General features: G+C 41.1%; 1 protein-coding gene across 2 annotated transcripts in view; it reads right to left on the bottom strand.

Moving 5' to 3' along the window:
* Positions 1-20,770, bottom strand: part of ADARB2 (adenosine deaminase, RNA specific B2 (inactive)) — a 118,254-nt gene extending 97,484 nt beyond the window's left edge. For both annotated transcript variants that reach the window (XM_009278644.1, XM_019471883.1), the window contains exons 1-2: positions 20,690-20,770; positions 11,450-12,357 (exon numbers count right to left, since the gene is read on the bottom strand). In XM_009278644.1, coding sequence (XP_009276919.1) covers positions 11,450-12,357; positions 20,690-20,711 — 930 coding nt within the window. In that variant the 5' untranslated portion in view covers positions 20,712-20,770. The remainder of the gene's footprint in view (positions 1-11,449; positions 12,358-20,689) is intronic.
* Positions 20,771-27,967: the final 7,197 nt, after the last annotated feature.

Below are 27,967 nucleotides of genomic sequence, written 5' to 3'. Positions count from 1 at the left end.
AAACCACCCCGCCTGTGCTGATCTCCCCACCGGCATCTTGCGTTTCGTAAGGGAGAAGAAAAAAAAAACCTACTAACCACTACAGAATGAGTGTTTCATTTGCTCAGATCAATTTCTGTCAAAGACAGCCTGGAAGCCTTTTTTTTTTCCAGCTTGTCTTTGCAATGTTTCTTTCTCTCCTGCTGCTCAGCTCAGCATCACTGGCGTTTATCTGGTGACCTGTTGTTATTGAGGGCTCCCCAACAGATCCCTCAGATTTGCACAAGTTGCTCCCACTCTGCCACAGGGAAGCTTTGCTCAGGTATCTGCTTGATTTCAGCTCATTTACATGGCAAGGGTGCTAGTCTGCCTGTAAGGTCTTTCTAGTTTGGCTTGTTTGCTTGATTTTTGATATATAAAGGAGACTGGACTTTTTTTTTTTCTTTCTGAGAGAGGGAGGGCTTAAGATCTCTCTAAGTTCACAAAATTCAAGAAAAGATGCAGGCAAAAATGCAATTTTCTGAAAATTTATATTCATTTTAGGGTCCTGCCTATTCATAGAGGGAAAGATTCCAAAATATCTACATCAAAGACTAGTAAATCTTAAAGTCATGTTACTTTCTTTTTTTTTTATGAATACAGGATTTAAAAGGAAAATTTATGCACTGTAGCTTGTCAGTGTTTTGGGGAATGCTATTAATTTCTTCCTGTCAGTGTTCTCCAGAACGTGGTGACAGCAGCAGCCTCAACCCTCTTGTACTTTGATTTCCCTCAAAGTCGAAATGTAAAACATGCAGCTGAAGGTTCTTGCCCTGGAAAAGCAGAGGGCATCTCCTATCAGTAGGATTATTATGATTGTGACCAAAAATATTCTACACATACAAAAAAAAAAAAGAAGGAGAAAAAATAATTTCTATTTGAGGGTTCATATGGCAACATTTTATAGTTTTGTTTTTCAGAACTTTTTTGGGAATTTGAGTAAAATAATCTATTTATTTAGCAAATAAATAATTTTTTAAGAGGTCTTGCTGTCTTCTCTGCTTAGTAGCCAGCACCTAGAGGTGCAAATTGCAAATAAAATCCACAGACTCCTGCAGCCACGCTGAGACACTTGCCAGAGTAAATGTTGATGGTTTAGGCCATGCCTAAACCATCAGAGAACCAGACAAATATGGATGAATTATGATCAGCAGGAATGTGCTACAGCACTGAAGAAGGTGTATTTTTGAAGAAGACAAGCACAAAACAGGCAAAGATACCTTTGTGTCAAGAACTCATGCCTGCTGTTCCAGTAATGTCCATGTAACTCTACATTATGATCTCTACGCTAAGATGAACTTCCCAGTGAGAACCCCAAGTCATCAAACGCCAAAGACACGCTCTGGGAGAGCAGGGCTACGACCAGAAGTCAGTATTGGAAAGTCACAGCAACCAGCCTGCACTAATAATACAATGTTAGTTCCCTCTGTGGATCAAAGGGAAAAATCCTGAGTGGCCTTTAGCTGAGCACTGAAGGGGGAACATGCAACGGCACAAAAGGCAGCAAAATACGACAGTGTTTTAACATGTTGTCAGTCCTGGCTGGGAAAAGCAAAACCCTTGGGCTGAGCTGCAAGCTCAGTGATCCATATGATCCATAGGAATGTATGTGCCAGGGCTTTTTCAGTTTTCTTGGGTGGGAGCTGATAACTACCTTTAGCATCTGTGAAGGTGTCTTCCAGAATGGTGACCCTCATGGGCCATTCCTCTTCTCTCCATGTTATCATGTTATGAGCCGCTATAAGCATTATTATAGGACACTATTTTGGGTGAATCATGCTGCTATTCCAAGTGGTGCAACTGCTAACTTTTGGCTCAGAGAACAGTTTTAACAGCTATGTGATCTGTTTCCATTTTCATCTGAATTGCTGATACTCAGACACAAAAGCTTCAGTGTGGTTCCGATTTGTATCTTCTGGTGCCCATCAGTCAGCTCATTGTTGCCATGACCATGAGCCTTGAAGAAACTTGACTTTATGCCTGTTGTGTTATCGACCACTGCTCCCTATTATTTTCTAGCTTGGCTTTTTTGGCAGCTGCAGGTTTATGGCAACTGACTCGGTTTGCAGAGGGTTTCTGTGTAGCTGAATCAGGTTTAAACAAATATGTTGAATTTCTGTACCTCTCTTGGACACTGTTTCTCTGCAATTACCAGGACAACCAAACCCTAACAGTATATTTATGGTGCTGTTATGAACTGTTGTCCGTATTGTGAGTGTACAAGGGTCATTAGGCACTGAGGGTTAGAATGACTTGTGTGTGTATCAAGGAGAGTGGAATAAAAAAAGGGGGCTGATTCAGGAGTAATGAGTTTATTCTCCAATATCCCTGAGAGGATTATTCCTTGAAAGTATAGGGCAGAGTTGATTTGGATAAAAACTAATTATCAAACAAGAAATGAAGCCAGTGTAGCCAACTTCACCCTTCCCACAAGACCTTGGAGGCTCACGTTATTCCTTGTGTTTAACCTAATAAAGCAATGACCCACATAGGAGGGAAAGGAGTTGATTGTAATTATTTCTGTGAGTAAAAGCCCCAGTTCATAGAAGATGGCCTAAAAACAGGAACTCAACAATGAAATGACACGAACAGAAGAACCTAGAAATCACAGGACACTTAGGCTATTTCTCTGAACAAACCAAAACATGTTCATTTTGTTCATTTGAGTATGATTGTTCAGGTAATGTTCTCTTTCCACCTTTAGTTTTTACAGGTGAACCGGATAAAGAGTGAGAAGAAAGAGCACACAAGGAATTTATACAGCAAATCAGTGTGGCTTCAGTAGCATAGGCTCATTTGGGTGACATCTCAGTGTAGCACTGATTTTAAGGTACCATTGTCTGAATTCAGGTCTGATTATGTAGCTGCCTGCAGCAGATGTGATGACAAGTAGGTTAAGAGCAATCATGCTTAGGTGGTTTCATATCAAATATCTACTACAGTTCAGAAGACAAATAGGAAATAATGGTTAGCTTGCTTGAAAGTAAACCCTGACTTATCAATTAGAAAACCAGAAAGGATGAAAAAGCAGCATGAATTTGTCTAAAGACAATATTGAAGTATTTAAGGTGGAGAAGGAAAGGTTTATGGATGTATTAATATTTTATATTTCTTAGAATTCAGTCTAAGAAGCTGATGGGTATCACGAGACATAGACAATATTGATTGTTTTCATTGAATAAAACTTTGTGATGAAAGGAGATGGATAATTTACTCACTTTCCCAGTGAATATGCATATTTATCTACCATTTCTATTTCTCATGTGTTTGTAAAAACATTTTATCTTAACAGAAGTTCACATCATGCATCAGGCATGTGAAAAAAAACCCCAAAACTTGCTCCAATAAAATTTACTCCCATTAGAGATCCAAACTCACTTGTAAGATGTTCATATAAAGAAAGCACTAAATGAACAACAAAGGATTTTACTCTCTCAAAGAACACAAGCCAATTCTCGTTTTGTTTGCTTGTATAAATGTCACATTTTACATCCATTATAACAAGTCTCAAGTCTGCTCTGTCCATTAATTCTCAACAATCCTAAGATTAAGCCCTAAATATATCCCACCTATTGAATTTTATGACATGCATACTATTTTGTGTGTGTGTGATATAATCCTTTCACATCGCAGTATGCATGAGCAGTTTAGCTGAAATAAAGGGGCAGGAGAAATGTTGGTTTGCTCCAAAATTACTATACAACTGCACTATTTAAAGGCTAACGGATGCAATAAAATAAAATGGACAAAGATGTTCCCTGTTATTCAGCAGGAAGGGAGCGGTCCCTCTGCTGCATGTGACACCGGGCTTCTCAGCAGCATCACTGGGGAAACGGCAGGCTCCGAGCTGCCGCCTTTCCAAAGTGTGCTGGCATTTTGTGTTATTAGCCTTCCCCTCGCACCACGATGATCTGCCTGCCACACGGTTGGCACAAGGACCACAAGAGGGAGGTAGTCATCGTAAAATAAATGATAGGAGCTTGCTTCTGCACATAGAAGGAAAAATCTGTTTGAATAATTAAGGCTTCCTAGATGTGACTACAGATAAAAATAGATAAAGAATGCGGGTTTGGCATGACTGTAACACTCCAGCTCAAACAGGCTTTGCATGGAACTCGACCAAAGAAAAATTCACTCTGGGTGCTTGTATTACAGCTCCATTTAGTGGAACAGAATTATCATGGCTTGTATTAAGTAGATAATAATGAAGCATCATAAACAATGTCAGGATGCAAGTCCAGGATGAAGCGGGAGCTTTAATGAGGTCCAGCTTGCCGGGAGCTTTTTGAAGTGTCCCTAGCTCACTTACAAAGCCAGAAAGCAACAAAGGCGACTCTGACAGCTGTGAGAGTGTCTGGTTTAGAAGGAAGTTTTATGTGTGGATGACACCAGACTGGGATTCAGCTTTCATGTACTAACGAGCTCTGCTCGTTGCTGGAGCCCTAATCATCCTGCACAAACTGTCTCACCATAATGGGTCGCGCAAATAATAATTCTTCACAAATCAGATCCATGCCATCAGCTTCCTGGATAGGAAAGGCTGGTTCATCGTGGTAAATAGCAGAAGTCGGCAGAGTCCACGCTGTGTCTCACTAGCCATCTTTAATACGCAATCTAGACTCTGAAGGGAAGAAATCAAATGCTGGTTCTGTGGATGTATGGATGGTATGAAGTATTTGCAACTACACTAAAAAAGCAGCCAGCAGCCAGGTCAGATGGCTAATCAGATTCACCCCACTCTAAATGCACTGTAATCACAGTGGACTCTTCAGAGTCTTTATAAAGGAAAATTAGATACTTTTATTTTTCCTTTTTTTCAGAGGAAGAAGGGGTTTGGGTTGCTTATAAACTTAAATTACATAAGTATATATACACTTGAGAAAAATGACTTTCAACCTTAAATATTTTTTCCTTTAAGATATTAAAATTATTTTTTCACTTCTGTAAATGAAGATCAGCTATTCATTAACTAATTTTCACCATTATTAGGTAAATAGCAGAAGTCGGCAGAGTCCACGCTGTGTCTCACTAGCCATCTTTAATACGCAATCTAGACTCTGAAGGGAAGAAATCAAATGCTGGTTCTGTGGATGTATGGATGGTATGAAGTATTTGCAACTACACTAAAAAAGCAGCCAGCAGCCAGGTCAGATGGCTAATCAGATTCACCCCACTCTAAATGCACTGTAATCACAGTGGACTCTTCAGAGTCTTTATAAAGGAAAATTAGATACTTTTATTTTTCCTTTTTTTCAGAGGAAGAAGGGGTTTGGGTTGCTTATAAACTTAAATTACATAAGTATATATACACTTGAGAAAAATGACTTTCAACCTTAAATATTTTTTCCTTTAAGATATTAAAATTATTTTTTCACTTCTGTAAATGAAGATCAGCGATTCATTAACTAATTATCACCATTATTACAGCTCTCCTAAGTATTATTAATTAGGTGAGTGGTATATTTAGACTTTAACATCTCCGTTAGAAGAGTTTTGTTTAGCATACCTAATGCTCTGAAAGCCCTGAGCATGCTCTATATCACATAGGACTTAAAGACAAGTGCAGGGGAATCTTTTGGGGATCCTGCTGGAGTTATCTATGGCCGGAAAGGAGCAGGGACTTACAGGGTACAGCAACTGAGGAGCAAAAGAGAGAGGTATGGAGGGTGGAGATGAATATGTCAACTCAGACACTTCTTCCTGCAGCAGATAGCTGGAGCGTTACTGTAGCCCAGCTGATGCAAAGTAATGTGCTATTTTGCGGTCATAACTGGTTTTCATGTGCAAACCCCTTAATGTGTCTACACATATGTGCTGATGTTATGAGAGCAAGTGACTGGAGTCCTTTCTACCCTGTTAATTTGTTTCCCATTATTCCATGTAGGTAGCCCTTCTGCATCTCCCTTTGATCTTGCATGTATTATATACATTAAAACATGGTAATCTCTTCATCTAAGACTCAAGCTGTAATCTCTCTGGGGCAATAATAATCTTTTATGTTGGACTTGTATGAGGGGTGAGGGGGTGGTCCTGGTTCCTCAACTGTGAGCCTAGAAGCGACTGCAATCTTAGCAGCAGCCAGGATAATAATAGCATCCAGTGCACTAATGCTGTGCCTCTATGGCAAAAGTTCTTTTGTGACAGTGTTCTTTTGCCAGTGAGAAAGTTCTTTTGCCATTGTTTTGCTTAAGAAACTGTAATCTTATAAATGTCTCGACTGCCCATTGCTCTGATTATAAAAAGCAACTTTCCCCACCTACAAAGTCAGAAATAGATGGTTTAAAATCAAACATTATTTGTATAACAGAGGCATCTCTCCGGTCCCCACCATTTCCCTTTCTTGTATCTCACTGTCAGGAGCTACACACACCCATCAGCTGTTTCTCTTTGTGCAGGAGAAAACAGAGAAGGTTATAAATAAATGTACCTGGTCACTTGACCAGACAAAGCTCTTCACAGAAACATGCTGGAACAGCTTCTCAAAGCTCAATGCCAGCTCCGTGTTCTGTCCCTCTTTGCACCGGCGTCAAATCTATTACTGCCAATCTCAGCCCCAGCTTAATTGCGACACAGGCAAGAAGGCATGGTTGCAAGGAACTTGGCAAATGAGGATAGTGAGAGAAATAAAGTGAAGACGACAGGAACAATTGATACTGCATGAAAATGAACGAGTTTTGCAACATAGAGAAAGAGGTTTCCGGAAGGAAGTGGATGAGAGGCGTGGGGTACAGGGCTTTCTCTGGCAGTGGCTGTTCTTCCCATGACACTGCTCACCAAGGTGACACTGAAGTTAGCTGGCAGGAATCCTTGACCTGCTCGGGGTAAAGAATCATTGCAATGGAGATACTGAGGTTGCTTTGGTCTGCAAATGAAGCTTTTGGCAAATAGGGGATTTAACTGGATTCAAATAGTTAGCTTTATTTGCCAAACGGAAAAAACTCTGCTTCTTTTTGATGATACACACACAAAACACAATAAGGTTTAGTTTAAATAAATAAATTGACAACTACTGCTCTGGAGGCTCTGGATGTGAACCAGCAACAGCAGTGTTAAGCCATTTCAAAGCGGAGTGAATGCCATTTTCACACCTATTATTTTTTAATTGAGGTCCATTTGAAATCTAAGCACCCCTCTATTACTAATTTGTTATGGCAATATTAATTAATGATTTTGCTCTACAGCAGTAAGAATGCTGTTTAGACTGAGTGAGATAGATTAGAAGGACTACAAGATTAGAAAAACAATCTGTAAACTGGTCAGATGCAGTTAGGGGTCACCTTGATCTCTTGAAATGAGCACACTGCACTTGGAAAGCCTGGGAGCGTGTGGATGTATTTCTACCAGTGCAGACTCATTAGGGCTGGTTAGGTCAGCACCCTTTGATGTTGTCTCCTATTTTGGAATATAAGAACATCAGCTCCTAAGGTGGGGAGAAACAATTGTCAGACTTCCATAAAAGCTGATAATTGAAGAAATTGCATATTATTTGATGGACAAATGATGTTCAGACCAAGTATGCTAGGAAACAAGGAGCAATATTTAGTGACTTAGAGAAGGCGCACAGTGATGCGTTGTAATTTCCATTCTCCTGACTCACTTTATCTCTGCCATTAGTTTAGCGGATCTCCAGGCTCCTATCTTGGCTACTCTGATCAACGTGGTGTGCCCAGCCTCAGACCATCAATAGTATTTATCTTGCACTTCAATGGCATAGCACAGATAAGACATCTGGTTTGAAGAAGAACAGTAGCTGGCAGATTGATGGGCAAATCTTGTGACCATTTCAGCTGGTTCTTGGATTATCTCAGCTACCTTCTGTTCACCCTATACATGGGTAAGAGCCCAGGTCCCCCAGCCATCATTGTACCTGTATGAGAATCACAGAAGTGGATCAAAGCGCTGTTGATGGCAGTAAAGAAGCCACAATCTCAATTATTTTGGCTTTAAATTATGAGATCAAAAATTTTTCCTGGTGTAAAGTGTGATATGCTTTTGTTTATTTTTTTGGTATAATTTTGCAGTCAGCCCAAACCCATTGTGGAACAATCACAGGGAAGAAAATCAGCGATGTTCTTTTAAGAAAGCACCGGTATTGTAAAGTGCTCACAATTTCATGGTGGGTTTTCAGCATTGGCAGGTGAGGGGCAGGAGAGGCAGCTGAAGAAGCAAGTTGGACTGCAGCTGCCCCAGGGAATTAATCTATTTCTGGATTTGCTATTCTTGCATTTCTTTGTTTTGCCTGAATCAGAAGAGATCAAGGTGGCAGGATTTTACATCTATGCTCTGCATTTCCTGGCAGTTCAGGAAGCCTCCTGTGTAGGCAGCACCTCTCAGGACAGACTGGAGATTATGGTGCCTCTTTTGACATTTTACACTGAATCTCCCTTGGTCAGCAGGAAAAGTGGCTGTCAGTCCGAGGACATGCCCAAGGCCCAGGCTGAGGGACGCAAGGTCCCCTGGGAGCCCTGATGAGCAAGGCAGAAACGTCAATGGTCAGGAAGCCCAGCTCATAAGGACATCTGAACTTTTTTGAAAACTTTCTTGGACACTGTGAAATCTGTAAGTTCAGCACAACTGGACCACCAGTATTACAAGATTTTTGGCTTTCCCTGTTTCCAGTCAGGCTATAATCAGGAAAAGCCAAATTCTGGCCTCCTAACACCACTGATAAGAGCAAGGGGAACAGGAGCAGAGACACGCAAAGTTGGAATACTCTTTGTAAAGGGCAACCACAGAGATAAACATACTTCTGGATTCTACAAAATACTAAAAATATAGGTGAAACTTACAAATGATCTTGTTTGCCTGTCCCTACTGTCAATGAGTTAGCTATCTGATATCCTAATAAATACGATGAAGCACATGAAAAGAGTGAATGATTGGATAGGACAATAGTTACTCCTTATTCTGTGAAAAAATCAACCCCCCCTAATATTTCGACTGTTTGGGTTTCAGGGTTTTCTCCTGCTTTTAAACACCTTTGGACACAAACCAAGCTGAGCCTACTAAGTAGGAATACCTTTGAAAACTTGGCTTGAAATGTGTCCTTGAAAATGTGGTTCACAGAAGATCAGGGAGAGAAGAAGGAGCTGAAATAACTTTTGGAGCAGCTGGCTCTGACCACAGCTCAATGAGAACTAACTCTCCTCAATATGGTTACTACCACTTCGACGGACCAAACAGCCAGATTGGCTGACTGAAGCAGTGAGCAAAGACAGTCACTTGATGAGATACCGCATAACACAGCGAGAACAAGTAAAGATGTTTCTGGATTTAATGCTTAAGCTATAGCCCAGCTGAAGTCAGTGGAAATGCATCTGTTGGTTTCAGTGGAAGTTGGGTTATGGCTTAAGTGAGTAACAGAAACTTGTGTTTTGTGTCACGGCTGCTATGTCTATTGATGAGAGCAGCTAGTAAGGAGGTCAGCAGAAATCAGTGTTAAGGCTTATCTCTCAATTAATGTGCTGAATGCTGGCATTAAAAGTGCCTGAGTAATCTTTTAGTTGGACAATGCATAACCAGTCAAAAAATACTGACAGGGAAAGTTCAGTGACACCTTTTCACTGACATTTATACTTCCAGAACAGTGAGGAGAAGAAGATAAGGAGGGCAGAAGTCTACAGAAAGGAGAAAAGGCCATAAAAAAGAGAATATACACTGAAGAATGTGTTGCCGAGTGAACAACTGGGGACCCAGGTAAGATGTGATATTCAGGTAGAAGATGATTGTGAAGCCAAGCAACCAGGGAATATTTCAGAGAGCTCAGGAACTGAGGCAATGAGACTTGTGGTGTGGTTTCAGAACATAACAAACCATCGGTTGATGAATGCATGGTATTTACCTGCTGACCCATCCAGCAAAGTTCACTGGGGGCAGCAAAGCAGCCAGCAGGATGGGACTAGAGATTCCTCTTTATATCCAAGTGCTAGGTTTCCATGAGGAAGAATAGGCATATTCATCAAAACAAACTACTTTTAACCAGAATTAATTTGGGCAGGAAACAGCATAGATTTCTCATTTAAAACTATCCGTACTTCAGAGGAGTACTGGGAGGATGGAATTGCCAGGTTGGCTAAGGCTTCCAAAGTGCCTGCAAAGCACTCTGTGAAGATCATTGCTATTATTAAATTATGTTATTATCCCACTGGTTCATGGATTTTACAAAGCAGAATTAAAAGGAAGAGGTGGAGGATTATGATGTATTTTAGAATTTCTTACATTTCTCATGTTTCCGTTTTGGAAACATAGGAAGGAAACTTCTGGGTCACCAAATATAACTCCTGGGTCCTGCAGGCAATCATGTCACCTAAAGGATTCATCTCCTATCAAACTCCTTGAGCATCTAATGAACATCTTTACTAATGTTAATGAGAATTGCTACTAATAATTTGCATTTACACACTACTTAAGGATCTTTAAGTGTTCTTTCACATAATATGCTCATTTTTATTACAGGCATATTGGATTTAAATGACTTGCCTAGGGTCTCACAGCAGGCCAGCAGCAGAATGACTTTTAGTGCTCCCAGTGCTTTGCATTAAATCCTGGACATTAACAGCTCCCTTCATAAAGGGAGCTTTGTAGTGGTAGATCACCTCCTGGTGCTGGTGGATCAAACCTTTTATGATAGCGCAAACAAATCAAGAAATTACTTGAATCCATGTAATGCTTCCTGATGTCTGCAAATTCTGGTTTCCTTTGAACTTAGAAAATTGACACAAGTCTGAGTAATGCTGAGACAGCCTTTGGCATATGACCAACTATGAAATTTTGATGTGCTAAGTATGTACCTCAGATCTATATTTTCTGTATGAATACAGCAGTAATCTCTACATTTGTTCCAGGAAAACTTCAGAGCTTTCACTATCCCTTGTGCATATTTGAAAAAAAAAAACAAACCCCAAAAGTAAGCCTATATTAAACAAAAATCCTTAACTTTTCCAGTGGCCGAATTGTCTGGAGATTTTGCTCTGACACAGGCACATTCCTTGTCATTGCTGTCTCCTCTGAATGGCACTGTCCTCATAAAAAATTAACTCTAAAAGGAAGATATGGGGCATCCCTTTGTTTATGGGCTCCTTTCTGTCAAGAAAGATGGAGTACCACAGAATGACCTCATTTTTCTGCCTGTGTCAATGTTATCATTCTCTCTAGCAAATTGAAACGTTGGTATTTCCCCCTACATTTTGCCCTCTCATCTATGCCTCCTATGGAAAGAGCTGCAAATTGTACCCAGTGATTTCAGGATTTGATTTTCAAGCTTAAGCCTGTGGCATCTGGCTCTTTCTGTGAGAAAAGAGCTATTTTGTGGCATGGCACTTGCCATGGTTCAGAGGAACCACCTGGTAGAACAACAACAGCTACAGCAATACCAATCCCATTCATCGAAAGAGTTCCTCCAACGTGGTGGTGGCTACCCAGGAGCTCTCACCTGTGGCAAATGGTGACATTTACTCCTGCTGGGAATATGGCTGGGCAGCCGAATGTTAAAGAGGGCCTGCAGGGCCGCCTGCGCTGCTTGACCCTTGGCCAGCTTCTTGCTACGTCCTGAGCCTTCAAATGTTCTCCCGTCCACTCGCACTGCCATCACAAAACTCTTGATGTGCTGCTTTTCCACTGTCTCTGACAGGCAGACGTATCGCAGACCCGACCGCAGCTCATTTAGCAGCACCACCGGGTTCTTCTCGCTCTCCGCTTTGGATGCCATCTTGTGCTTGTTTTGCTTACTGTGGCCCATTAAGTCCAGCGTATGGCAGAGTAAGCGCCCGTGTCGATAAGCGGTGGAAAGCAATTCGTTATTAACAGGGTTATAGACTGAAAAGTCCTTGCTGTGTGTAGATGGTTCGAACTCCTTGAACAGAGTATCTGGAAAGTCTGCCTGATCAGAAGTAAAGTCTGTGGATGGATTGATGCAGTTCCCCATGGCAAAGTGAGCTTGGCAGGCGTTGGGGAACTGAACGAACGACTTCAGAGCTAGCTCCGCAGCACGCATTTTGGCTTTCTTTTTTGTGGGCCCTGTGCCTTCAAACGTAAGACCATTTACTTCCACAGCAACAGCAAAGACTGGAGCATGCACTGGACCTGTCTGGGAAACCATTTTATATTGTAAACCTGGTTTAAGTTCATGTAGCTGAACCAGAGCGTTCTTTGGCGTCACTGACCACGAGACTTTCTTCCAGATGAGCTGGAGTTTGCAGAAATGGCCATTATTGCCTTCCTCTAAGGGTCTTTTTCTCTTACTGCTAGGTGTTCCCCCTCTTGCCCTCTCATTAGAGGATATTGGATGATCCTCCAGGTTGCCAATATTTCGATTTTCCTTTACTTCCGCACTGCTGGTACCTGTCAGTAAAGAAAGAAAAAAACCTCACATTACAGTTGTCATCATAGTAGCTGACATTATGCCTAGGGCTGGCAGAATAGCCAAAAAAGAAAAAAAAAGTTGATGATAGATATCTGTGCTCAGCCATTTTTGGGGGTTTTCCTCAAATATCTGTATAATGGTTGGTTTATTATTTATAGCACACATTTTCTGCATGTCCTGAATGTTTACTTGTCCCTGAAGTTCTACTTGTATTAGTCACTAGCCTCCTGTTTTAAAAAAAGATTACATCATTCAAAGATGAAGCATAACTGATGCCACGTAACTTAAGTGAACTAATGCATACACTGGATAATTACTAGTAAAAGTGAATAGTTTGCAAAGTTCCCTTAGGCTGAGATTTGTTGTATAATCCATGTGGGTGAATGCTTATGAACACATTATTAGAAATCAGAAATGATTCACAAATGATTCACAAACAGAAAAATGGGCGAATGCATTGAATAATCTATTTGCAATGAATACATTGACCGGCTCTACTCACACCATAGGTTCTTGTGTTGCTAACATCATGAATCCAGCCTAAGAATTGATCTGACAGACCTTCCTAGCATTTGAAACAATAATTTGGTCTGGACTCAGATTCCAGTTTAATATGTGAGCATCTTTCTGTCAAATTCAATTGCAGATACTCTTAGCTCCTGCATCAGCAACAATTAATATTGCAAAAATTCTAGATAAATCTAAATGAGACTAGGAAAAGCCAGAGCATCATGATGGGAATAATTACTGATGTAAAGAATGATCTATGTCAAAGTAAAGCAATGAGCGAGAGTGACTACCAGGAGCGCCAGGAAGGGAATGAAATGACAGTGAGGAGCTATGGAGGGAGCACTCCGTTGCTGTTGAGCCAATGAATCACACATTGCTCTGAACTACGCTTGTGCAACACCCATGCTGTGAGGCAGTGCTCTTTGCTACAGCAGATGAATGACTGAGAATGGAGATGCATCTCACTGATGTCCTGAATGAGACAGAAAAAGTGCTGCTGTCTGAATAAGCATCCTATAACATTTCTGTCATTTCTGATGAGTTTGTTTGAATGTATTGCATCTCTGATACATCCTCCAGTCCTCCTGTGCGTTCCTTGGGACAGAGACAAGTCGAGGAAGTAAACATGAGTGTAACCAATCCGTGAAGCAACCCGTCCCTGGAGCGATGCACCTGATCCCTTTCTAAGCAGAGCACTGCCTGGCTGCCTGCTGTATTCCAACCAGCATTGAGCGTGGAGCCTTTCCCATGGTTTGTTATTGTCAGACACGAGCATGCCACCTGTGCAGGCTGAGTGAGTCCCAAGCACAGAGAAGGTCCCTGTGGTCCTCAGAGGACAGAGGATGGTCCTCCCACTTTCTGCGGAGCCATGGCCATATTTGATTTCCTCTCTACCCTGATGTACAAGCTGGCTGCAAGGATGTAATGGGTGAGCTGCCGGCTATGCCTTGAGGAGCTTCTACTGGAGCAGTGTGTCTTTGCTGCAGCCCAGTATTAGGCTGGGCTGACAGATGCACAGGAGCCTGCAGAGAATTATGTGGAACCAACCATCATGATTAAAAACCTACTTTATATCCTGATGAGTTGCACTTGTATTAAATATCAAAAGACTTTTTCCCATCAGAGCAATAAATCTGCATTCATGCAAGTTGTTCCACAGAAAACAGCTCACTGCTTAGACATGAGTGAAAATCATGGCTTGACTGCATGTGTGGGGGCCCATTTGCAGGACTGAGTTTTTAGGCTCCCTTTCCTGAAAACCCTTCAGCACACACTGAACTTCCAGCCTGTGTCTATGTCTCATCAAAGTTACTTGCAGAGCTATGTACTGCAGTGCTTTGCTGAGGCAGAACGTGAACTGACAAATTAAGGTCTTAGTGACTAGTTAATTTTTGCTTTCTGAAGCTAAGGGGAGAGAATGAAGACAGGTGAGGAAGGAAAGAAAAAGAAATACATAATAGAAAAATAAAAGTTTCATCATATGGCATTCAGCTGTATGAAATATGACATCTTTAAACCAGCCTCTCTGGAAATAAGACATCAAAAAGGTCAGGTTAACTAAGACACAAGGATAATGTGGTCTTTTCTCATTGAGTTCACAACTCTATTTATGGAAACTCTGATCTGAGGGGGAAGGATATGCCAATTTTAACTTTCCTCTATTTAGCCTGGCAGTGGCTTTGGCCAGCCATTTTCCACTGTCACCCTTTCTCATGTTTCCATCCCACTCAGAATACACCTCTTTGGTTGTGTGCATTTTTTTAAATAAAAGTGAAATATTCTGACTCAGACATACTTTTTAGCAGGAAGCAGGTTTGGTTCTGTATTTCACACCTCCTCTCTCGTCTTACCTAATAGGTTTTTACAGAGCCAATTATGGTACATAATGATATTGTAGTCAGGAAGCAAGAAAAGAAAGATAGCTCTTGCTTCACACAATATTCAGGTTTGAAAATAATTTGTATTGATTATGCACCACTGAATAGGAAAACTCAAGGGGTTATTTGTATTTATAATTCACATTGTCTTATTCCAGCTGATTTTCTTTCATAGTCAGAGAACCACAGATTTCTGAACATGAATGTGTGACCTTAACATCTTACCTTAATCACCCTCAATAAAACAGTGGTTAACTAAAACCATGGCAACATAAAATAAACATTACTTGTTTGTCTTAAATTCTGCCTATGAAATTGTCTAGTCCAGGTTTTGGTCAACAGGGAGTTTGCATTGTTGTAGTGAAAAAAATGCAGAGATGCAAGTGTAAAACTTCCAGAGATCAGGCACAAAGGATATGCGGACAATGTTGGGCGTGCACGACGGTGATGTGCCTCTATTTATTGTATGTTTTGGCCTAGTCACAGCAAAGGAAATCCATGCAAGTATCCTTACAGTCAACCAGATTTCTAGAGGACCTGATCCTGAAACACCAGGAAACAGCTCAGTTCTTCACAGACCTCAGTGAGAGCTGCAGCAGGCCAAAAGTCATCATGGCATGCAAATCAGAGGCAGCCTAAATTCAGTGAGTGCCTCAGAAAGTCTGTGAGCCTGATGGACTTGTGTGATACCTGGCAGCCGCCGGGCAATGTGAAATTACTTTCCACTTTCAAGTATCTTTGAAATAGGAGGTCTTTGAAATGTGTCTTTTATGAGACCTCTGTGTAGCAGACATAAGATTACTTCTCTAATGGTGGCACATGTACTTCTATTGTGAAAATCAGACAAAGCAGGCAAATGACACCAAACTACGTAAGATAAATACTGTAAGCAGCTGTAATAGAACAATCACAAGCAATTTTGGAAATGAAGAGCACTAAAAGGAAAGGGGTAAGTCAGAGGATGCACACAGGGAAAATGCAAAACTGTGGATCATTTTCAGTCCTGTTATCTCTCATAATGTCTTTGCCCTTGAGTTCCCAAAACACATTCTCTACATATGGGGGAAAAAAAAAAAAAAGATAATAAAATATGGTTCTCCTATGATGAAAGGTTGGAGAATAATAAAATTGTAAGGGGAGGGAGTTAAAAAAAGGAGAAAGAAAATCATTATAATTTTTTTGCAATAATTTCTAATTTATTGTGTAAGATTTCTAAAAAAGCCCCACAACTCTGCACTGTAATATCTCCTCAGGTAACTTTATTCTTTGATTTTTGCAGTTTCACAAGCAAGAGGAGACATTGCAATCTTGTATTTGCTTCAGTAATTGAATGGGAGAGAGGAAAGCAGTTAGTGAAATATATTTATTTATGCACTATTCCTCAATCTTCTGTCTGCTCTTTCATGTTTTTCTCCTTTTGGTCATTATGCACAGTAGAGTTAACCTAGAGAGTCTGCATCATCAAGAGCTTTTCAGAACTATAATGCATCACTAATAATGACACTGCCTATGTCTCTGGGTCATAAGGGCTCTGCAGAACTAGCCATCCGATACTCCACGCTACATTTGAAGAGATAATATTGTTCCTGTTGAAGGTTATTCTGCTGCCAAACCAACTTCCAGGCACGATGGGAAAGGAGAGGTGGTAGGTGGCATCTTCATTTTGGCTGGCATCTTTACTATTGAATTACAAGGGGCAGAACATTATTGAAAGGCTATGATATTGAAAGAAAGAATCCGCAGTCTCTGTAGTATAGCAAACTTCTGATTCAACTGATAGCTCTGACACAGGAAGTTACTGTCTTTAGAAATGTTTAGTAAACACCAGATTGCTACCAATGCATTTACAACAACGCAGGTAGGACAATTTTTATTTTTCTGCATTTTAATATCTAACCTCTGTTTGACCTGCTTATATAGAGTACATTTTTGCTGTCCATCTACATCACATTGACTGCAGAGGTTAGAAGGATTGACCTCTGTAATTCCTGGCATACTTGAAAGTGAAAAAATTTAAATCAGAAGCAATAGGTATGAACCGAGGAGCCAGAGCCACGGCACCTTTGTCCAAGGTCAGCTACTACATCAAATGCAATGTAGGGCCGTCTCCTCTTGCAAGCAAAATGGCATTTTCATACACTAACTGAATCCACAATGGAGGATTGGGAACTCTTCTGCTGGGATTTTTAGGTTTGTATTCTTGACTTTAGAATAATAAACTTGTAGCTAACAAAAGAAATCACTCCTTCCTCTCTTACATGAAAACACACAGATATGTATTTTTAAATCTTCCCGAAAGAAGTCTACTTAAGGGAAACCTGCCATGATCCCTCTGTTGCTCCTGAACACTCCCTGACAGCTCACAGGGTTCAGGCTGTTTAAAGCAGTATCATTAGACTTTATTGGTGTGCAACACCACGCTGTGAAGGGAAGCATTACCAGTGGAAAAAAGTATAGGACTTTGCTTAAAGTGAAGATGGAAAAATTGTGAAAGGTGATTGCCATTGCCTTTAGCCGCTCCAGAATGAAGATACTCTACTTTGCCCACCTTGTTATCTGAAATAACTGTGAAATCCATGCACATCTAGTACAGCTCTTACCAGTTAGGGAAATTATTCAAATGACCTAATGACCTGACTTAGATGATACTCAGACTCTGATGCTCTCTGTCCAAGTTAGCAATAAGTGCTCGTGGCAAAAAACTTGGGCAGCTCACGGCAGAAACAGATCTAAGTACATGCCTTCCTGAATCAGGTCCAGACTATAGTTTAGCTTTAGGCATGGGAGAAATCCAAACAATGGCAATAGACACAATTTTCAAAACGAAAACAAGGGGTTTGATTCTGTGGGGGACTGCCGGGGCTCTGCCTGCTGGAAGGGGATATTCACCGTCCTCTTAGAGGCAGGGTCCCTGCTGTATCTCGCACTGTGCAATCAAAAGCTCTGGTGCCTCATGCTGCCTGAGGGGGACTTTGACCAACATGCTCATAACTGAACATGCCTCAATATACTGAAGCTGGGGCTGGGATTCATCCTACAAGACCGTTGCAGTGGCTGAAATCCATATGTTGGGGACCATCACCATCAGCTCCCTCTGCAGGCACTGGGGAGAGGTATACACCTCCAGAAGGGTGCTGCACCAAATCTGTGCATATGGCAGTATTGTACGATGAGATTCCCAGGAATCATACGCTCCTACTAGAGGTACACCCTAGATTTGCAAGTACTTGTGTCTGGTGATAGTCTGCCTTGAGGCCGTGGCATAGTGTGGATGGAACGAGTAAAGAACATGGACAGGCAGAGGTGTGTAACAACCTGCAGGCAGGCAGGCAGTGAACAGGGAATGATTATTCTCTGTTTCATGCAATCCAAGCGCTAGAGACAGCAGGCTTGAAGCAATAAAAGGGTGCACTTTTTGACAACACACTAAATCACTGAACTCCCTGTTCCTGGCTGTTGTTGAGATCAGAAGTATCAGTGGGCTCTGGAGAGGACTAGACAGGTCTGTTGATGTCTAAGAAATATGATGATTCAGGTGCAAAATCTAGCTGAGTAAATTTCTTGCTGGGTGCTAGAAAGATATACCAGGGGGAAGATCACCATTTAAATGTCCTTTTTCTCAATGCATCACTAACAGCAAATGTTGAAGAGAGCGTACAGACCTAAACTTCCTATTTCTAATCCTGTGTGACATTTCTTATATTCTTAGCTAACTTTGACTTCTGGGAATTAATAGGGTGGTCCTTTTCTCACATGCTCAAGATAAGGTCTTCATCAGAGACTGATGATTAGCTTACCCAAAATGCCATTCCAAAGGTGCCTAGTGCCTTCGATACATTTTTCTAGTATTAGTTCATGGCTCATAAACCACAATAAAAGCGTCTATATGCTAATAATCACCAGTTGAAAATGCATGTGTAGTTAACCTGGCATGGCTCTCTTTGTAAAGAAGGCCTAAAGGAATGTGAAACAGGATTTGAATCCGTTTCAGCTGGTAGGACTCTGCCTATCAATATAGCACAGTCCAGGAAGGGGCACTCTCACAGGATGCTCAGTGAGCAGAAAACTACAGGGATAAGCAAACCGCTTCTCTACCTTGCCAGCATACTCCTAGGCTGCTGTCAAATTGTTAGCACAGAGGAAGATTTTGCTTATTCAGAGTAAATCACTGAAGGTCTTTAAAATGCCAAATGACTACCCAGGTACATGTGTGCTATAGAAATTACTGGGATTTATACCACTACACTAGAAGTGAACATTGAAATATGGCTGATTTTAAATTAATTCATCTTTTTTTTTAAAAGATTCTAATAGTAACACCTAAAAATATGTTGTATGTGCCAAGAAACAAATCGCTGCCTTATCACTGGAGTGTATGTTTGACCCAAGAGAGGACTAGGCAGGATGTCCCCGAAAAGAGTGAAATTTGCTATTTCTCTTTCAGAAAACATAGCTTACCCTGTCCATGTGAGCTATTTTAAAGCCAGTGCCGGCACGAAGCAGTCTTGGCATTACAGCAGCAATAAGAAAATGGTGTTACAGTGTTTGACTTGTACAAACTTCCTACATTACCTAAAAATAACGAAGTAGCACATTTGGGAAACATTACGCAGGAGGTGCCTGCACAAGCTCATCATGTGCATAGCATGTTTCCTGTGTGTACTTCTCATATCTCTTCCTGAAAATGTAGCCTCCCTGAGACCAATTTTGAAGGTTTTTCAGGATTTTTTTTGCCTTTGCTAAGATACGTAAAAACCTACCGGTCCCTGTGATGTCCATGTGATACTCAGCAGCAGAAAATAGAGGGCTGTGCTACTTCATTCCTTCAACAGCTATTCCCCTCGGTGCCGCACCATGATCAAACCAAGGCAGATTAGCAACAACGCGGAAGAAAAGCCCATTCCTCCCACCCACTGGCTGTAATAGGGCAACATGTCAGTGTGTGTCTGGCTGGGAAAGAAACCCATCTGGTAGGTGATACTAAAACTCAAAGAGTTGCTCATTTGGTTCAGAAAGCTTCCCTCCCTTTTTTTAATGATTCAAGATGAGTTACAATAAGCAGGGCTGGATAACACACAATAATTGCTTCGAGGTGATAAATGGGAGGGCTTACTGAGAGTTATTCAGTCCTAACTGCACACTCCCAGACTCCTCGGTGTTTTGAAGACTTCACAACTCCTTCAAACCCAACGGCACTTTCCTCCAGCTCTGCAGTAACGGGTTCAGGGAGTGCCACTGACTTTGTTCAGGTGTAAGGGCCCAAGAGAATCTGGTGGCTAATTTTTGGGTTACATCTAGTTTATTATTAGCCTGGTTAATCATGTCTTCTCAATTGGATTTGATTTCTTTCTTTCTTTCTTTTCTTTTCTTTTATTTTATTTTGTTCTCCAGGTCATATCACAGAAGTAAAAGAGAAAACAGTTTTTCAAGTAGAGGGCTTGTTCCTGCAGTCTTTACTTTTGCAGAAGTCCTTTTGTAATCAAGGAAATATAAATGGGGGGAAGACACAGCACCAAAATGTCCTGTTTTTTAGGGATTGTGAGAAAAGCAAGTGAGCAAAATAAGGTAACATAAACAGGAAAGGAAAAGGAGCTCCACAGTCCTGTAAACCTGATTGTAAACATCTCCTTTTTGTAAGAAGTTTTTCCTTTGTATTTGTGACATACCACTTACAGCCCCACCGCACCAGGGTCTGCACAGGGAAAAGTGGGAAGGTGAGCTGAGATTAACCCTTTCTTTGCTGGAGATTGGAGAACATGTTTGCACTCAGCATCAGGGAATTTTTGCATTTTACATGAGGACTGGGCTTATGGCCTGCCAATATTTGCAAATCCATTTCCTTTCCACAACTGCCCTTACACTGTAGAGCTTTTATCTTTAAACTTTATTATTCATCTGTCTATAGAGAAAAGAGAATGCTTACTTAAATTGTCTTCATCCTCCATTGTGGTTGCACCAGGACTCAGATACTTGAAGGGCGCTATGAAGGTTGACAGTATGCTTACTTTTTCTAGAGGAAAACAGAAGAAGAGACATATAAAATCAGTATTTTGTCAGTACATTCTGATCTGCTCCATACTTTTTCTCAGGTGAAAACATCGCGTCAAGTCTGTTTCTTTTTTGTTTTTCCTGACTCTACAACCCCACCAAAATTCACAGAACTGCAATACATTTATTGCAGCTGGCACGTGCAAATACCAAACACACGTCCCTCCTGGTTTCTGCCCCTGTGTAGTGCTCCTTGGCCATGCTTCCCAGCAATGGTGCCCGAGCACTGCAGAGCTGGAAATGCGGGAGGCTTGAGCTGGTCCAGCTGGGAATGGGGGAGGAGGGTGAGAGCTGGAGGCGGCCAGCCCTGGGAGGAGGGACATGAGAACTGCTCTGATGGATGAGACCATCAGCTCACCTCCTCTTGTTTCCTCTCCCTGACAGATGCTGAACCAGAAGTCTCAGAGAAAGCTCAAGCGTTGACGGCACAAGAGACTACAACTGCTTCTAATTCTTCTAGAAATCATTGATTTGATTTTTGGAAAACCTTTATGGTGTGCACAGGAAGCTATTATCCAAACAATAAGAATCCTATCTGAAATCCTTCTTACTCACATTCATATTAAGTGTAGCTCCTTCTACCTGCAGTTTCTGTTTATCATTCAGATAGTAGATGGCACAGAAATTTACTTCCAGTGCCACGATCAGCCTCTGCATTAGATGTCAGGACAGATTCAGCAAAATGAGAACTGATACTGATTTATACTAGCTCAAAGTTTGGTTCAGGATTTATCAATAGGAAAAAGTTGCTGTTAACACAAACACTAGAAACAGGGATATATAGAAGATACGTGTTTTATTTAGAAACAGGGATATATGGAAGATACAGGTTTTATTTAGTTTAACTAGTTTATTTAGTTTGTTGTTCAGTTTGTTTAGGCTGAATTCCTCCTGACAAACTATGCGTACTTTGCTGAGGACCTACATCAATAGGGTGTCTACTTTAGGTAGCAGAAGAAACAGAAACACACCTTACAAAGGTGATCCATAGCTTTGAAGGACTTCGTTGCTTTCCTAAAGTACTTCTCTGTTTAGAAAGCCTCAGTTAGGTGGAAATGCTCTGAATCCTGCACATTGTGAACAACGCTGGGCTTTCATCTTGTGGCAGAAGCATCAAAAACCAAACCAAAAATATCTTCTTTCCAGTGACACAGGAGAAATGATTTCCATGGGGACTTTCTTTACTGGTGAGAAAGTATTTCTCTGAATTTCCTTAAACTACCTGGCTGCTAATCTACTACTGGTCTGGAAGGCATTCCAGCTGAAGAGCTCTTAAACTTTTTCAGCAGCACATCTGTTAGCTTTTCGGCCTGGTTCTTCCTACATTTACAAATAAACCTTGCTCTTGTTAAAGACTGTTACTAGAATCCATCAAAAATGACTGCAGATGTTTGCCCTTAGCTAGGTAACACTACAGCTCAACTCTATTATGAAAAAGCACAGTAAAAGCTGAGTGCTCTTTGTTAAGTAAATGCAATAATTTACTGCAATGGAATAAAAGATTGCCTGAAGAAAACCTTTTCTGTCCAGAAACCTTTCAGCCCAGACTAATATATAATTAGAGCACAAATTAGCCTCCTTGAATTGCAATTTCATTAAGGGATTGTAGTGATGTCATGAACCAAAAGAATGAAGCTATTTATGAACGCTTTAGCCAAAAGATTTTCCTAAGTGAATACTTTGACACTTTTTGCTAAGGCATCGCTCACTGAGAAATGTGGTATCTCTGTACGACGCTGTCTCAGTGCATGTGAGACTGTTGGGTTGTGATCGGGATAAAGGCTGTTATTCACTCCTGACTTTCTCAGCCGGTTTCTTTGATTAAAGTGAAAAGAGCGTAGGCTTTTGGGACCTAATCCAAAAGCTACATTTAGTAAGGGGAATGCTTCAGATGACAGACGTAGGATTAGGGCAGTCCTTGGCTTCAGCACTAGCAATGACTGTTGTGTCTGGATACTGAGATGCAGTGAGCTGAAGTGTACTCCGCCTGTGCCTGACTGCTGACGGCTGTCAGACCTTCAGAACTAACCCTCAAGACACTGGTTGTCTTACACAAACTTAAAGCTTCTTTGCAGACAAAATATTCTCACTTCTCATAGAGAGTTAATCCATTAACTAAGCAACGAGGACGTGTGCTTTCTTGCTGAGGTTGCTAATGCCTACTCCTGCTACCAATCAAAAAGCCAAACCATGTAGTTTTATACTATACTATTATTAGGTAAAGGAATATTCTATGATTTATCTTTCACCCCAACCAATTTTGTGCAATTGATAGGCGAGATTTACAATGTGGATTTAAAATTTATCAAATTATTTTCCCTTTTGCCTTAAGGGACCCTTTAGCTATCTTAAACTTTTGTTGTTACTGTTTCCCACCTGTCCCCAAAGACCTTGCTGGCGCCTTTGCTTTGTGTGGCAGAGAAACTGGATGGCCTGTAAAATTTACTGCACTCTTAGAGCAGCAATGGATGGGTTCGTGTCAACCAAACTCAGGCAGGCCCTAATAACAGGATATCCTTCAATCAATACAGATGATAAAGATTATAATTTAATATTTCAATCCATTGGTTGAGCAATGGGAGATTTAGTATGAGTCTGGAAGGAGGAGGGCAGGGTTTTTGAGTGAGCGATGTAAGAAGAGAAGAGCCATAGTATGCACGTAGCACAGATGAATTATCAAGCCTATGGAGGAGGGGAAGGTAGATGACAGGATAATTAAATGTAGGTGTTTACAGGGAAATAATCTGGCTAGGTATAAAACTATTGGTATGATTGTGCACTCCCATCTTTAGCACATTATTGCTTATTACCATATATATACCATAGGACACTACTTCAGCTTTATTGTCAATGGTGAAATTCAGTGTTATTTTTGTTTATCATTTCAGAACAAGATTAGGAGAGTTGTGTATTCACACTTCACGGTCCCTGAGTATTTTAATGTCCATCACAATTAGTCTTATTTCCAGCAGTTTGATGAAATCTTATGAATAAGAATAAAGGACATGGCTGGATAGGAAAAAGCAATACAGAGAAATACCTTTAAAGCCTCCTTTTTTCTCTCACTCTCTTCTCCTTCTATGATTTTTTTTCTTTTTCCAAAAAGAAGCAATGACAGGTAGCCCAAAATTAGAGCGGCTATTTTTACTTTATTATTGTAAATGTTCTCTGTATTTGTCTGAGGAAATTATTTTTCAAGGCTAGGAGAGAGGGTCTAGGAGAAGAAAATAAGACATTTCAAAAACTCTTTTCTCCATAAAGGCAGAATACATAACCCTACATTTATGAGAACCAATACAAGGAGCTATTATTGCTCGCCTTACAATTGTACCAAAAGCCTCCGATGACATGAAGGAGCTATTTCATGAGGGCCTACATGGACACAAAGGAATCTGTATTTACAATGGAAATTGAGAAATAAAGAGCAGGTATAGTGGGATTTATTTCTAGCCACCCTGGAACACCAATGCAAGACAATAGCATCATATTTTGTAGCATATTCACTATAAAAGCATCCTTCCAAGTGACGCCAAGTGGAAATCTGCTCCAGTACCCTAAGCACAAAAATCACCATTTCTCCTGATGAGAAGCCCATTATAGGAAGAAACCTCCCTCTCCTCTGTTTTGGGATGGAAAAGGATTTCAGTTCACGCTTCTTAAGTATATATTTTCCAACAACAGCAAATAGCTAAAAAATAATCATGAACACTGTTTTGACAGTAGCCATATAAATCATTCAAACAAATCAAAAAACCATTGGCCAAGATATGTTTTGCATGAAGAACAGAAAATTATTTAGTCCAAATGATTCAGCAAATCCTGGCATATAAGGCAGCCAAGTTTCCTCTAAAATCTGTGCTTTTTCTGAAGTTGCTCTTGCTCTGTGGATGCAGTCAGAAGACTGGTCACAGGTCCCATAAATATGCTTTTATTGTGAAGACAAGAATACACATATACAGCTATAAACAGCATTTGTGGCCTTTATACCTATCAGTATTTAAAGGGCACCAGACAATATGGCTTAATCATCAGATGTACTGAAGTTCTTTCACTCTCAGTCACCAGAATAAAAGCAATGGGAATGGCAGGAGCTCAACACTTTTAAAAATCAGGCCTTATACACGTTGGACAAATTGTTTAGCTTTAAGAAGAGCAGACTGAGTGGGGTCATAACAACAGTCTTCAAATACATAAAAAGCTGCTGCATAGAAGAAAGGAGCAAACAGTATTCCATGTGCATTAACACAACTAGAAGTAATGGCCTTGAATTGCACCAAGAAAAATTCACTTTAAACATTATAAAACCTTCCTAACAGTAAGGATAGTGCACCACTGGAATAAATTGTCTAGTGGGGAGGTTGAAGAGCTGGTGGTGCTGAAGGGCTGTAGGAAGATGGTTGGCATCGGCAGGGTGTTGCACCTGCCCTTGGGTCCATCCCTTCTAGTCTCTCTCTTATCCCTGTGGACCCCAGTAGGAAAACTCATCCTGGTCTTGAGATCATGCAGTAGGTTCTAGCTCAAACTTGGAAAAGTGAGTAGTATTTGCTAATATTAGCTAATCTCTGAGCAGAAGCTTGTGACATGCTCTTTTGCTTGGCAGCTAATGAGCACTATTTATAATTGTTTTTTAAAATGTAACTTCTGAACACAAGAAGGATTAGACAGATGGCTACCAGTGGTTTGCCAGATCAGCATTGACAATGTTTTACTGAATTAGTTTCATTCTCATATTCTAATTGATTACTGTAAGCTACTTTACTTGTCAGAGGTTTCTTTAATAGTATACTTCTAAAAACACAATGCAGATATTATAAACCAGTCCTAAATAATTTGTTTGGTTTGCATGGTGTATGAAATTACTCAGGAAGGGTCAATTCTGATGCAATAATGTAAACTCAGCTGCAAAACCTCTTGAAAAAAACCTTATTTTTATTTCTCTAAAGCAGTATTTGCAGCTATTCAAATAGTTACATTTTTACAGTTGTGTTAGCCTTGATTTATTTTGAAAGGGGGGGATACAGGGAGGGAAGAGAGCCTGCACATCAGGAGTTGATTCTCTGTCTTCCTTCTCATATCTTAGTTCAGGCTTGGGCTGACAGTGATTGACAGGATGAGGGGATTCTTTACACAAAAGAAAAATATTTCAAATTTGTGGGGAAAATAGCAATGTCTTTAAAGCACAGCACTTACTGAGAAGGGCTTACAGCCTTCTAAATTATGGCTTGTACAGCCACCATGCTGCATCATTTAGTTTAAGCAACCAGTTTCCAGATAGGGATTTACTTGCTTGGAATCAGAATCATCCTTTACAGCTGAATTTGAGAACCAGCCATTGAGTCACAAGTTACCGAGTGTGCAGGGCTGCAGCGGCATTGCCCAAGTGCTTTTGGCTTCACAGACAGGGGGAAGGCTCTGTGTGATGCTCTTTTATATCAACTCTGACAAAGCTGTGCTGGGCTGCCTGCAAATGACCACCATGATACCAGTGGGGCTGGGAGGACCATCTCTGTCCATCCCCTCTAGCTGTGGTGTTTAAGTCAGAAGCTTGGCTGCCCTAAACACCTTCAGATGGCTTGTGTTTCTGTATGGACACAGCAGCAGCTTTGGCACGGCTGTCTGCCTGGTGCAGGAGTTCCAGTTTGGTGCCTTGCATTGCACAGGATAAATTCAAGCCTACATATATTTGCAAGGAGCTATTAACACATGCCCATTCCTTCTTGGTTTGTGTTTTGGCCTCTCACTCCTAAACTGGGACATCTGAAGGTGAAGCCTTGCTGGCATCATGAGCCCTTGAGAGCCATCGGTCAATGCAATTGGAGCAGCACATCTAATTGAGCAGCCCAAGGTGGGGGAAGAGAGCCTGTGTACTGGAGGATATGAAAGGGTTAAAATATGTGGGACTGTTTCTGTCTGCGGATATACTGCTTGACATCCCTGGGAGCGTGGCCTCTGAGATGGACAGTTACTAAACATCTGCTTTTTATAATTGGTTTTCAATCCAAGGCTTTTGCATTGATATCCCACCCTGGCCCACATGGGAACAGTAAGGAAGGCTTTTCTTGGAGGTAGCAGAGGAATATGCTGAGAGAAAAACCTCCTAGCTGAATAAGATTTTTTGCCTGGAACATTTTTCTTAAAAGCAGGGAGACCAGGGAATATTCAGATTAAGGAATTTAGGTTTTCAAAAGAAAAAAAAAGTATTCAGCATTACTGTTTTTGTTCTCTGCTTCAGCAGGGACCTGAAATGAAGATGTGACGTATCAGAACACATCTTTTCTTGTCTGATAACCAAAGGAAAGACAAAACCAGGGAACATTTGGATAGACAGCATTTCAGGCTTTCAGTTGCACGAGGCAGGTTGTGCTTTGAGCTAGAAGTCAGAGGTGTGAACGCAGAGCCATGAAGTCTTCCTCTGAAACAGGGCAACAAGCTGTTCAGTATGATACAGCACCCATGCACAAAAGCACCTGCCCCTGTGCCTCGCCTGGAAGTCGATCGTGGCCTGCCAAGTGCGGGGGTCTGCTGTAAACAGATCTACTTCCTGCCTTTATCATTTATTTATCTAGTTCTTGGGGCAGAGAGTATCTTTCTGCTCTATTGTTGGTCAGTGCTTAGCAAAATGGGATCCTTGTCCAAGACAAGAGCTCTGAAATGCCATTATATTAAATAGCAATAACACTTTATGGTATTATGATACTGCAGAGAACATCGAATGTGAAAGATCAGTTAACTCGGGGGGCTGGCAACTGGACTAATCCTTTTACCTCTGTACATCCTGTTCTGGCTGTTTACTGACCCAGAACTGCTACCCTTGGAAAGCTTTTGGGGAAGCTATGTGAAATGTTTTGCCAGTGATGATCCAATCCCTAACATGCAGTGGCAGGTTCATGCCGCTCTGCAGCCCTGCCTCCACACATGGCCACACTCATTTATTCTGAGGTCAAAGTAACTTCTAGTTTATTACTTAGGAAGCAGAAAGGGCCAGCAATAAAGCCATGCATGTGATTTGTATGGATCCATCCATGGATGGAGGTAAATCCAGTTGGCGGCCAGTCACAGGTGGGGTTCCCCAGGGCTCAGCTTTGGGGCTGGTCTTGTTCAATACCTTTATCAATGATCTGGATGAGGGGATCGAGTGCACCCTCAGTAAGTT

Source organism: Aptenodytes forsteri, unplaced genomic scaffold, assembly GCF_000699145.1.
Source record: "Aptenodytes forsteri isolate BGI_AS27 unplaced genomic scaffold, ASM69914v1 Scaffold257, whole genome shotgun sequence".
NCBI classification, from domain to species: Eukaryota; Metazoa; Chordata; class Aves; order Sphenisciformes; family Spheniscidae; genus Aptenodytes; species Aptenodytes forsteri.
Note: the sequence above shows the minus strand (reverse complement) of the source record. Positions and strands in the feature narration are given on the sequence as shown.